This window comes from Semicossyphus pulcher, unplaced genomic scaffold (assembly GCF_022749685.1).
Source record: "Semicossyphus pulcher isolate SPU_LCO1_2020_fin unplaced genomic scaffold, fSemPul1.0.p SCAF_6, whole genome shotgun sequence".
NCBI classification, from domain to species: Eukaryota; Metazoa; Chordata; class Actinopteri; order Labriformes; family Labridae; genus Semicossyphus; species Semicossyphus pulcher.
In genome coordinates, this window is record NW_027211737.1 from 27,468,556 (window position 1) to 27,481,811 (window position 13,256).

Consider the following 13,256-nt stretch of genomic DNA (forward strand, 5'->3'; position numbering starts at 1 on the left):
ATTCATGAATCCACACCCTTCCAGTTATTAGTCAAGACATTTTATTTTGCATAACAAATATCACTGAAGTCATGGAGCTCAGGTTGCAATACATACTTCATTTTCTAGGCAGCAACATCTCAAACGTTTCATTGGTAACAACTCAACAGCAACACATGTAAAAGCAGTTATTTTTTCTCTTCTCACATCGACGCACAGTTGGCAAGACAAACGCACAGAGGGGGAAAGCACATTCTTAAAGCGATCTATAATATCACAACAGCCTAAACTGTGATGTGTCCTTGTATGTTAAGTAGAAAAACCACAGGCCAAATACTTGACAAAGATTGCACAGCACTTTCTATAATGTTCCAGCAAGTAATGCGTCTATGTCCTGTTTTATAGCTGTTTCTACTGTACAGTTTGCAGCAACATTATTCTATAAAATGCATAAGACTGTATGTAAGCTTTGGTATACACAGTTTCATCAGCTTGTGTTGGACTGAATCGCATTTTTGTTCATGTCAGTGAACCAACTACATTTTGCAAGGCTGCCTTTGAAAAAACGGATTTTACCTGTAGTCAGAAAATATAATTAACTGTCACAATGATGTACACAAAATACACAATCCATTAAGACAACTCATGCTGAAGTCATTTTCCCCCAAGTATCCGATGTCTGACAAGCTGTCTCCGTTAAAATACTAACTGGGTAATGAGTAAATGCTTCATCAAGTAGAGGGGGCTTGGTCTTTCCACTTCCTGTTGAAGGGTGTTTTAGGTCCAATGTGTTGTTTATACTCTGAGCCCTTCATGTAATTTACTATCTAAGGCAACATGTAGCCATTGAAATTTCTTCAGGGCACCAAAAATGAAAAGCTACTTAAATGCATTAAATTGTTAGTTTGTGTGCTTGGTGTTAGTACATTAATAAAAGCTAGCCATAACTAAGAGCTTAAAAGAAATTAGCTTTCACCCTGAACACACTACAGCACTGTGCTTGGGTTTACTGCAGTGTTGGCATGGGGAGAAGGACGTCGGTTTCTTGTGTTGCCAAAGCAAATGAGAGAAAAAAAGGCAACAATTTCCTCCAAATACAAACATCATCCATAATATCTCAAAAGCGGTCGATCCTGTACCACCAGCATGATCAGTCAACACAAATATCTTGACAGGACACGAGTGCATAACAATAGTTCTGATTAGTGATCACTTCACTTCACAACGCATGTTTTTATCGTGCAAACCGAGACGGCGGCTGTCCATTCTGCAGAAAATCAAACAGCATAATTTGTATTTATCACCCATATATCCAAAACATCAACCATTAAAATACCCAATAAACAAGTAATGCTGTTTCCCCAATTAAACGAATTGTATAAATACACAAGTACTAGTAGTCCCTTTCAAATACTTTAAGCACAAACAAAACCTATAGGTGCTGGTACGCTAAAGATCGCGACACTTCAAAACAAAACCAAGCTGTGCCGTGTGTTTTGCAGACAAAAAAAAAAGCATGCAGTATTATTTTTATGTGGTTCATTTGTTATAAAGTCGTGTTAACTTCTCTGTAGCCGGGTGAGTTTTTTTCTAGTGCCATAGTGAGGATGCATCTAGAGAGGTAGACGATATTTGCTCTACTGTCTGTTAGTGCATGTAGTCCTAACTTTACATCTACCAGCTGAACCAATAAAACACAGGCAAAAGAAGCAAGCCGCTCTACTGGCCTGGTCAATGTGTAACTATATTGCCATTAGATCTCAAGAGATGCATAATTAATGATGGGTGGTGGTGTGTGATGTCGGACAGTGACTGGGTTTCAGTGCCGTGGTTCATCAGTGATTCAGAGACTTAAACGTCAACAGTGCAGAGGGGCTCGCTCCCCGGCTGGGCAGACTCCATTATGGTCATCTTGGGCTTCTTCCTGGTCTCCTCCTGGTGAAAAAATAAAGTGATGATAGTATTAGGAGGGTATTTTAAGAATGGGACAAGATGCTGTAAAGCTGTAAAATATGAGACACGTGTACGAATGCACCCGTTTTCTATCAAGTGAAGCTGCAGTAGAGTAAAGCATCCCACCTTCACTAATTAAGCCCCCGCAGATTCTCTGTTTGCCCAAATGACATTCTGGATCACCTTGTTTTAATGAGCTGTCTACTGATACATTTCAACAAATAATCCTTCTTTCAAAAGCTCACTTAATACTTGTCCAACACAAGAAAATGAAGGCTCATACAGCAGACATTTTACAGAAGACTTATTTCGTTACAAAATCATGACGTGAAAGACATTTAGCTGCATCAGTTTTTTGATTCTGGCATGCAAAGTCATAATATCTGCTTTGGCCTATACTTTAATTCATTTACAAACACAATTTCAAATGAAAATCTACAAGAACTACACCAGGGTTCCTGCAACATTTTTAAAATGAAATTCAATGCTTTTTAAGACCTCAACAAATAAAATGTAAGATCCTAAACACATCAAATCAATGTCTTTGATAATAATTTGAATATAATGTATTGAGTCCCATCAACCAATCAGAGAACAGTTCAAGCATATTAATAGGCTTTTCATTCTGACAATCTACTTTGAAGATTAGAGAAGCTGCTTTCAGTAATTGTAAACGTTTCTATGTGCACCGTAATGTCACTGCAGCCAATATCGTGGGACAGCAAAACTAGTTATAAACTTGACAGGACAGAGGAAACTCTCTAGGGAAACTGAACTAAACTTTTAGCTTCTGAAATAATTTGTTGACCTCTTGGACATGTATCACAAATAGACACACACCCAAAAACACACACAAACTGAGATAAAGTTTTAACGAAACAATGCTGGTTTCTTAGGTAGTGTGAACGCAGTCATAGCCCCACTACCACTAGCTGCTGCTGCTTCGCATCACTGGTTCTTTTGAGATCTTATGTGGGATTCAACAGCTTTCACCCCCATTGTCCCTATCGAGAATGTTTTTGCACTTTGCGTATCTAGCCACACATCACGAGTGACGACAACAAAACGTCACACAGCCAGACGTCACTGTTTGTAGCTAGCCAACATAATGTGACGCGTAAAGCTGGCTGAGTGTCTGAGACATTTCGGTCAAACATCTTAGATTGCTTGCTTCTATACTCTTTGTTAGGTAATGTTAGGGCACTGTGTGACAATTTTCCCATCAGGCTCAAGTGCACCATCTGCATATTTAATACCTACAGCAAATTTACGTTCAATTTAAGACAATTTATGACCTTAATTTCCCTGATTTCAATTTAAGACTTTTTAAGGAGCTGCGGGAACCAAATACACAAGACTTTTCATCAAGCTACACAAATGGAAACGATTCTCACCCTCTGCGTGGCGAGTTTCCTCATTTCTTCTTGCAGTTTGTTCAAGATATGAAGGTTTGGCTTGTTCTTTTTGGCATACTGCTGCAGCTCGATCACACTCTTGTCAGAGCTCTCCTGCAAAAGATGAGATGTGGTTGCATAATGAAGGACATGGCTGTAATGCTGTTCACATTTCACTGGTTGTTCTGCTGAGGCAGGTAGTCAAGTTAACAAGGCAATGTGTGAGCAGATGACCAGGGATCATTACACCAGAAAAGGCCTGATGACCGCTGACTCAGAGTTACGACAGCGAGAGACTTTGATTTTGAAATGCATTGCCATTGGTTTGACCTTAGTGTGTACTAGCAAGCAGCAAAGTTCACACAATCCTTAAAACAACATACTTAAAATCAGATATGAAATATTTATCCAGAAAGACAAATCCAACTCTAACTTTTCTTTTCCAAAGTTGAAATTAAGGGGATACTAACCTTCTTGACCATCTTATTGCTCTCTCTGCCATACATGCGCAGCAATGAGCCCCAGTTCTTAACGTGGGGATGAAGCATCTGCAAGATCTTCTGAGATGCTAGTTGTTTGCCAACCCTCTTGTTCTTGCCTGGTGGAAAATGTACAAAACACGTCACTGAAAGCTACATGTATGTTACTAGTTTGTAAAAGACTCTGCATGGGGAACTAAAACAGACATGGATATTAAAACAACACATCTCTTTAGCTCAGCACACTGTCTGGTGAAATCTCAACATGTGGATAGTGGAGGATTAACTACTTACACCAGCCACGCACTGTGTGCTTCCCACATGTCATCACATATTCACTCTTCTGGTTTTTCCCTGGGATCACCTCAAATTTAATGCTGGTGTCTCCCATTCCATGGTTTCTACAGAAAAGGAAAAAACAGTTCACTTTGTTTGAATAACTGCTGCATTACACGTTTTCATTTGCATCAATGAGTAAACAGTTTGCTAAAGTTAAGTAGCAACAGTAAAAGGTGGCAGACTTGTTGTGACAGGCTCTGAAACATTGACAATGCCAACAAGTAAAAGTTCTACTTGGGAAAGCAAACAACATTACAGAGACATTAAGATATTCAGACATTTTAGGGCACAAGTATCTTGGGTTGAATTCAAATATCACTGTGGAATTGTGCATCATGTCTTACCTTTTAAGGCACTCATGAAGAATCTGATATGGCGAAAGTAGTCCTGCTTTGTTGGTCAGCTCATACACCCTCGAGTCTTCTATATTGATATGATTAAAATACTGTGGAGCAGAGTGCATGAAATGTTACCACTGTTTTGTCAACCCAAAAGGTGCAGTAACCTTCAAGGGAAACAAGTTCTACCTTTGGCAGCAATTAATGTACAACTCCTGTTACCTGCCTTCCAACTTTAGCTCTCTATTACTTCATTAAAAAAGTTTTCATGTATGAACTCAAATTAATGTCAAAATGAAAAAAAGGTACCTCCAGTTCGTCGCCCTCAACAGGCTTCTCCTCCGAAGTCTGCTTCACAAAGTCAGGGATGAGGATTTCCAGTGTTGCTCGAGCTGCAACACCAAGTTACAAGTGACTTATTACAACAAGCAAACTTAAAAGTGCAACTATCTACCTTATGTAGCAAAAACAATACTGTAATCTGTTTCCAAAAAGGTGCCACAAAGCGATTGACTGTGTTGTGAGAGGAAGAGGGTGGGATCTGCACTCATTCCAACTCTGTATTTTACTTTTCAGTATTGTTGTGGGTCACAGTCTGAGTCTTTCACCTCCAACATGATGTATTAAACAGTTTAATTTCAGTTTGATTGATCAGGACACAGTTGGTTCTGTATGAGAAGCCTTTAAAGTGATTTAACTAGTGATTGAACAGGGTATATTCAGTTGTTTCCACTAAGCAACCAATCACAATCTTGAGTACTGTAAATAGAAGAAATTACCAGCTTTATTCTTAGCAAGTTTTTTACTGCTTGCAGTTCCTGTGCCGTACGTTACTCCATCTATAATGACCGACGCTCCAAAGGGCTCACTTGGGTTCTCTGTTGGGATAAATATTCAGTTTAATCTCACATAAATGGCTTTTCAGACTTTAAGGTGACAGCAGTTTTGTGTGCACAAACACATACCTAAAAGTAACCAATATATTCACACTGTTCAATATATACCAGAGACACTAGGCAATTTTCTTATGAACAAGGAACAAGGAGAGACTTGCAATGGTGACTTAAAATACTCATTTTCCCTGTAGACGCTCACAAAAGAAGAACTTACCACATTCAAAAAAGTTGTAAACAGGTCGAACCTTCAGGACACGTTGCATATATTCATGCAAGATACAAACTTCAGACTTTCCGTTTGGGTTGATGACAAATTCTGTGAATATAAAAAATAATAATCAAGAAAAAACAGATACACTTAAATGCACAATTTAAACAAATAAATAACATTTCTTTTTAAGTTTACTACACTTAAGCTCTGATTACTTTCCCTCCTGTTGCTACAATATATATACAGATGACAATTAACAAGTTCCTTTAATGACACTGCAGAAGATCTAGGTATGGGTATTGTTAGGATTTTATCGATACCGATACTCTTATCGATACCACTCTCCGTGATTTGGTGCCTTTGGAAATGAGGCAGCAAATAATTGCCAATACACCGTCATTGCCTGACACTGGCGGCTTTGTCAGCACTAGAGGACGGGTGCCATCTACATTTGTGTGAAACGATTGAATGAAAACGACATTAAATAAGACAGAATGTAAACGATGATTAACGATAGGAGCACCGTTTGTCCATGAGCTTATCAGTACCTTCGTCACTGACCAATCACGTATCGGTACCAAAAAAAAAAAGAACATAAACCACACAAGCTGTGGATATCAAAATGCAAACATGTCGTCCAAATGAAACAAAGTCGCTCTAGATGACGATGGAGTTCTGGGGCATAGAGTCATATGCTGTATCAGACAACAGTGACATTTAAGCTAGGACTATTGTTTAGTTGTTTCATTGGACACTTATAATGTCCTCTGCTGTCATCTTAAAAAACTGAAATTCTATTAAATTCAGGAGGTATACACGTATATAAGTTACCTTTCTTAGTGGGTGCATCTTGGACTGACAATGTGATGAGTTTCTGGTTGGCAGGCAGGATCGGCCTCTCCGACTCTGCCTGCTTCCTCTTCATGTCTCTGTTGAACTGCCGTCGCTCAGCCCAGGTACGAAACTTCTTTACAGTCACTTGTTCAAAGTCGAAGCATTTCTCCAGGTACAGACGAAAATCTTCAAGTTCTGTCAGGAGGTTTTAAATGGTTAGATCATCTTTTGCAGCAAAAACATAATCATGACCTGTCAAAAGTGTTAACCGGCTGTGATATGAAAAGCTCTTACCTATCGACTCGTCCTTGCATACCTCCACCTTAGCCTTGACTTGTCCTAAGGCTCCATGGGCAGTTTCACAGGGATGGGACTCTTTAGGCGGCAGGCTGTTTTCAGTGGTTCCCTCTCCATCTGGGTCACCGTCAGTCATGCTTGAGGGGTTGGTGACGTCTTGCTCCTCGGCTGTAGCCTCTGACTTGCCTGCTTTCTCCTCACCATTGGCCTCCTCCACGCTCAGCTTCTCCGGAGGCTCCACTGAAGCATGCGTCATCTCCCCGTTCAGCTCCTTTTCCTCATGTTCCTTCATTTTCTTGTAGTGCAGGCAAGGGATGCTGCTGGTTGGAGGGTCGTGTTTCTGTATCAAAAGAGAAGACCAAATACTTCATGTTAGAGTCAGTTAAACGCCATGCTGGACTTTACCCTGACTATCAAGACCTTAGCTGGAATATTTCCATGAATGTGACTCTTATAAAGTAGGGACTTGAACAGACTATAGGGTAACAGTAGTGGATTAAGTTCTTGTGAGGCAGTTGCTCAAAGCTAACCAGTACCATAAAGCCCATTATGTCTAGAACAGGAAACTACTGTAGTCCAACTGCTCAAGAAGCTGGTGCCAGAAGCAAAATATGTGCCCAACAAGTCTGTTTATTTAAATAATATTTTCAAACCCCTGCTGCTGTGGCTCAAAATGGGACACACAACAGCATAATCGATCCACGTACTATAAAGGCAATAAATCTGTTACCTTATTTTACAAGAGTAGATTAAAACCCAATTTACAAAACTGGTTAAAAAAAAGTAATTACATACATCATTTGAAGAGGGGGAGGGAAGCGAGTTAAAGGGAGAGGGGTGTGGAGTTTGGAGAAGGAAGGCAGTCAGTGGTGGAAAAATACATTAACTCAAATACTACACGTTTTATTTGACATTTTATGCAAGTTCCTACTTCTACTCAGCAACACTTCAGAGGGAAATATACTACATTGATAAAATTTGTTACTAGTAACTTTACAAATTAAGACTTTTACACAGAAAATGTACAAGTGAAGCTGAAACAATTGATTGATTGGCAGAAAATGTAGCCTTTTGGCAACTATATTGATAATTAACTGGTGCCGTCGCTGGCATTTTCATGCAGCGGCAGTTTGAGTGGTGACATGTTGCCAAGATATTATTGTCAAAGAAAGAAACTGAAACGCAGGGATGAAGCACTCCTCAGCGCCCTGCGGCAGGTTTTCTGACCGAGAAAAACCTCACAGTTGATCTGACAGTCTTTCAAAAAGCTTCGCTAGCGTACAATGTTCGGAAAATCAGGTCGGGACAATTTCCAGAGTTGCCTTTTCACAATTAAAGCACACAACAGGAGACTGTTGTGTCAGACGCGTTCTCGCCTTATGGAAATACTCTGTTTGCTTTAGTACGTTGCAGTTGTAACTTAGAGCTTGTAACATTAACAACTATAACGGCAGAGCGTTCAGGTTCAGCGAAAACAATGCAGCGTGGACAAGAGGAGAGTTGACTGCTGGAAGTCAAAGACGTGTTATTTAAGTTTACGTTCTGCTCGTTCAACAGTTGTTTGATAAACTGCAGAAACACATGCGGAGATGTTTGTTTTTTCTTTCTCAATTCTTATACTTTTGGCGTTGGTGATTTTCCTATGGCGCTGGTAAAACCTCTTTGGAGGGGTATCAAAATTCCTCTATGCTTGTGTTGCATCTCACCCTAATACTGCCAGTGCCAAGGAAGTAGGGTCTGGACCAGGTGACCACCCTGGTCTCTCTGTGCAGGTAGACTGGAATGCCGGAGTTATGGAATGTCATGATCCATCCATCAGGTAGAGGCTCAGTAGGCGGACGTCCCCGACCTGGCACCAGGGGAAAGTAGAAATGTATGCACTTATTATTACACCATTAATTCAAGCTGTTTACTCTTCTTAGAATTATAAGAATACTACTGTGTTGCCCAGTGTTATGTGTTAAGAAGGAACTTATGAGACCATGTTGTACTTGATTTGATTACTGACATCAATCAATCAATTTTATTTAAAGTGCAAAATGGTCCCAACACGCATATATGCAGTTTGATTAATTAGCTTTTTAAACACAATTCTGTCTATCCGCGTGTGCTGTGAAATTATGATAAGATACAGCACAGATAGGATGGCTTTATGGTTTCCATTTCACTTCTCTATTTCAGTTACCATTTTTGTTTTACAATCTTCTTTGGAAAATTCTGTATTATTTTTATCAAAAGCTGAAAGTTGTTCAACAGATTCCTAAAAACACAACAATAACAGCTGACCCAATATTTTGTTCAACTGACTTTAAAAGACAGTACAAGATGTGACTTATATGTAGCATATTGTTTTGTGAATGATCATATATGGTGCCCCACAGTACTGAAACCACAACCTTATCCAAAGCAGCTCCTTTAAGTCTCAAACACTAAAACAGACAGATCCACCACTCACTCTTCAGGACTGTCTTAATTTTGGTCATCATGGGCTGAACACCTCCTTCACCATCTGACTGATGATCACTCTCTCCGCCAAATTTGTCCTCTGACGGGCGCATCTTTTTTGGGACCGGCATGCCCTCCTCCAGCAGAGCATCGACATCATTGTCAAACTCCTCCTGGAAGAGTCAATGGTTAAAGCCGGGAGAGAAGGGTGCGTCACCAGTTTAAGGGAGCTGTGAATGCTTCACCTAAGAGGGAACTTGTATGTGAAGCCATAAAGAGAACAAATGGCAGAGCAAAACAAATCCACATGGCATATCAGAAATAGATAGAAAAAATTAGCTTAGTTTTGATTCCTCTTTTAAACTTTTGATTACTTTTGTGTCAAAAGGAAACCTAGCATTTAATGGGAGAAATTAAAATTGGCACCAACCTCTTTTGGCTTCGATACATCATTTCAGTAATAAAACAAATGGATGAGAAACAAACATTTAATTTGAAGTTGCTCAACAGAATATTGGGTGGGTCCTAGCTTATGGCCTTTGCACACGAAGTCTGTATTTTTCGTATGCTTAAAAAAAAAAAAAAAAAAAATCAGTCATCCTATAAAAATCGCTACGCACAGAATCATATGGGTCTTATGCGTTTTATTATTCTATGCGTTTTTTATTTTCTATCCGAAAATTCGCAATACAAGACGAAATTGATTCGTCAAGCAGTGAGGACGATTTTGTGGTCCTCTCACTTCTTGAGAATAGAAAAAGAAAATACTGGGTCCATCCAATCCTGAAAAGTCGTCAAGAGCGAGGAGAGTTTCACCTTCCACCTTCATCGTTTCCAGATGTATTTCAGGATGCGAGTGGCCCAGTTTGATAAGCTGCTAGCAAAACTGGAACCACACTTAAAACAGAAAACCACCAATTTCCGGCACTAGGTGATTAGCCTTTCGACTGGATCCTTGGAATCAATGAGCTTATCAGATGCCATTTTGATTATAACATTTGCATGTATGGTGGCTCCGAGTGGTCAAACTAAAGGCTTTTGACAGATGCGGAAAAAACACAGAAAAATTGTACCCGTTCTGAAAACTTAAATGACGGATGAAATTTTCGGATTTGGCGCGTAAACGTGATCAACACAACGTGAGCTCGTATTATTTTTTAACGTGCGACAATTTCAGATGAAAAATACGGACTTAGTGTGCAAAGGCCTTTAATCAGTTATCCTTATTGATGCTGAAAAGGCTTTGGAGTTCTGCTATGTCATACCAAGATATGCTTTTTTGATTCAATCATAGGGTATATTTGATATATGCATGTTTTCAGCTGTTTTCTTTCAATTCTGTACCACTGTTTGTGCTTATATTTCCTGACTCCCAAAAGTAAATTCTCAATTTAGTAAAGTTCAATTTTGTAAGTTCTCAACTACAGGGACCTATTTGGACATTGTTTCCAGGGGGAGTGTGGAGGGCTGTTCAGGGGCACGCTTGGTTGGGAGTGTGTGTGTTTCTAGAAAGATTAGTGGCTGTTTTGCTCACAGATGTAATTTCTGATTTTCTGAAGGCCACAAAAACAATGCCAGTCAGCTGCATTGCATTTAGGTAGAGGAACAAATACCAGCAGAACTTGCAGTTTTCAAGAATTGCAACAATTAAACTAATATAATCTGCATGGCCAGTTGAATTTTTGAATGTGGGTAACCTGGCACCCGGGAGGCAGTTAAGTGGCAACATCGTCTTTGGCACAAGATGGAATGTAGTTTGTGGAAGTGTGGCCTCAATTTGAAGATTTACCAACAACCCCTCCATTAGGCTGTGTTCCCACGAAAAGAAGCACTGTGTTTATAAAAAGGATGGCTGGTCACTGTTTTGGAGAGGTTGCTCCAGGTGTTAATGAGAAGACTTGATCCAGTATGTGAACATTTTCAGAACACTATAATAAAAATTATATTACAGAAAATGATTATTCTCCACAACTCAAAACAATGTGAGGTAATCAGAAAACCTTTTCACCTTAGAAAAATTGTATGTGTAGTTAGTAATGACAAGGTATACCACGGACATAAGAGCATACATACCTCATAGGAGTAAGCCATGGTCTCGTCATCTGCTTGCTCCTGCTGAACTATGACCTCAGACTTAAAGCCGCTATGCTCCCCATTGTCATGATCCACGAAGTTCTCGTACAAGTCATCCAACTCATCCAGGACAGCAAACTCTACCTTGTTTTCCATATCTACCTCTGCCTCATCTGACCTACCTGCCACATTTCCTGCTCCTGAGCTACTCTCAGCTGCCTCCTGCTCACTAGTGGAGTCATGCAACTCACCATTCAAGCTGTCTAAGCCGTCATCACTTCCTCCCTCCTGACCAACGCCTGTATACAGAACCTTCCTATCCTTGCTATTGCTGCTTTCAGTGAAGCTTACACTGATCTTTACATCTCTGAGCAGCTTGAGGTCTGGTAGAAACTTGGTGACCGGGGGAGCGTGGCGGGCTGTTCGGGGGCACGGTGGGTTGGGATTGGCCTCATCTGAGACGTGGCTACAGAAAGTTATTGAGCCCATGCTGAGGGGCTGCTGTGGCTGGGCTTCCCCGTCCCCTGGGGTGTATGTGTATCCATCACCACCAGAGCTAACGTCCATTACCTCTGCGTCACTGGACGTTTGCAGGGGAGGTGGTGGAGGTGCTCTGCCCTCATCTTGGCCAAAATCATCAGGTGGCTCCAAGGGGAGAGGGGGTAAAACATCATCTATCTCCATTTACTCTGTGTTACAAACTATAATTTATACAGACTGGTAATATATTCTAAAATCTGACCTGTAGAGAAACTCTCTTTTATCTGAACCCAGAATGCATGCAGAAGCACATCCCTGTATAGACCACGTACCAGAGGTGAAATTGCTAAGCTGACTACATTGTTCTTTTCATTAATGTAGACAGCTTTCAGAATCACTGTCTCAATTATTGGAAATCACAATGCATTCAGCTTAATATGGGATCTAGGCACTGATCATCCTCCACTTGTTTCTTCTGGGACCTGGAGAAAATGACCAGTGAGAGCAGATGTCAGTTAGTGCAACTTTAAGACTAATAGCTTAATATGACAGGATATTCAACGCTACAAGCTCACTACGAACATGCAGTGGCGGTAAACGGACTGAAAAGTTAAACATGAGTAATTTTGCTTGGGAATTTGATATCCAACTTCAAATAAAAGCAAATTCATCGTACGATAAAATGGGGAAGAAGCATCTGCACAGCGGGCCCCCTATAACATAACCATCAATGCTAATAAGCTAGCTAGCAACCATTAGGCTGTATCTATCTGTTCGGCTGCTAAAATTGTCAGTTGACCTGAAAACACTATTTTGCAAGGATACTCACCAATTAATATGACACGGCTGTCTCCTTTTGGGCACCTAACTACCTTTCCTAATTATTTTATTCTCGACGCTCCGCCATACTGCCTCAGTCGCAGCCCCGCCATCTTGAAGAAAACCAAAGCGGCAAACCAACTCAGGCCCCGCCCCCTAGTACCGGCTTTTTCATGATTGATCGATCTGCCGGCCAATCACATGGCCCTCCTTTGACGTCAACCGGTATGATTCAGCCAATCAACAAGGCAACATTACACATGCAACATGTTAACATCAACAACTGAGTATCCAAGAAATGAGTAATGGAAACATGTTCTGTGTACATTTACTTCTTAGTTTGTTTCATAAACTTAAATATGTGTCAGGTAAACACCCAGACAACGCATCACAGACTACAGTACATCAAAATGCCATATAAAAAAGATTAAAAAAAAAGATTGTTTTTTGTTTATTCTTTGGACTTAAAATACACTACCCAACTCCATTCTAATTATGTAATTATGTACTTATTTTCTTTCACAGGTATGGATATGTAAGGTTAACTTATCTGTCTGTATTCTGTATTTACGTAAACCTTTAGCAAAATAAGATTGTCCTTGAGGTGTCAAAACATTTTTTTTATTAATAATGTCCTTGGTGATTTCATTTGACAGGTAAATGTAACAAAACTATGCTGTCACGGTGTCTGTTAATTTTCCACAACTACAACATAGAGG

The 13,256-nt window shown here is 40.1% G+C and overlaps 1 protein-coding gene across 1 annotated transcript; it reads right to left on the bottom strand.

Moving 5' to 3' along the window:
• Positions 1-25: 25 nt before the first annotated feature.
• On the bottom strand, positions 26-12,651 carry dgcr8 (DGCR8 microprocessor complex subunit). Its single transcript, XM_069683103.1, has 14 exons — positions 12,548-12,651; positions 11,239-12,200; positions 9,176-9,338; positions 8,427-8,569; positions 6,718-7,060; positions 6,421-6,618; positions 5,593-5,694; positions 5,262-5,360; positions 4,792-4,874; positions 4,489-4,589; positions 4,100-4,206; positions 3,797-3,924; positions 3,327-3,440; positions 26-1,914 (listed from the first exon to the last, which is right to left on the bottom strand). Exons 2-14 carry the CDS (start codon positions 11,920-11,922, stop codon positions 1,831-1,833), a joined length of 2,349 nt encoding a protein of 782 aa, XP_069539204.1. The 5' UTR covers positions 11,923-12,200; positions 12,548-12,651; the 3' UTR covers positions 26-1,830.
• Positions 12,652-13,256: the final 605 nt, after the last annotated feature.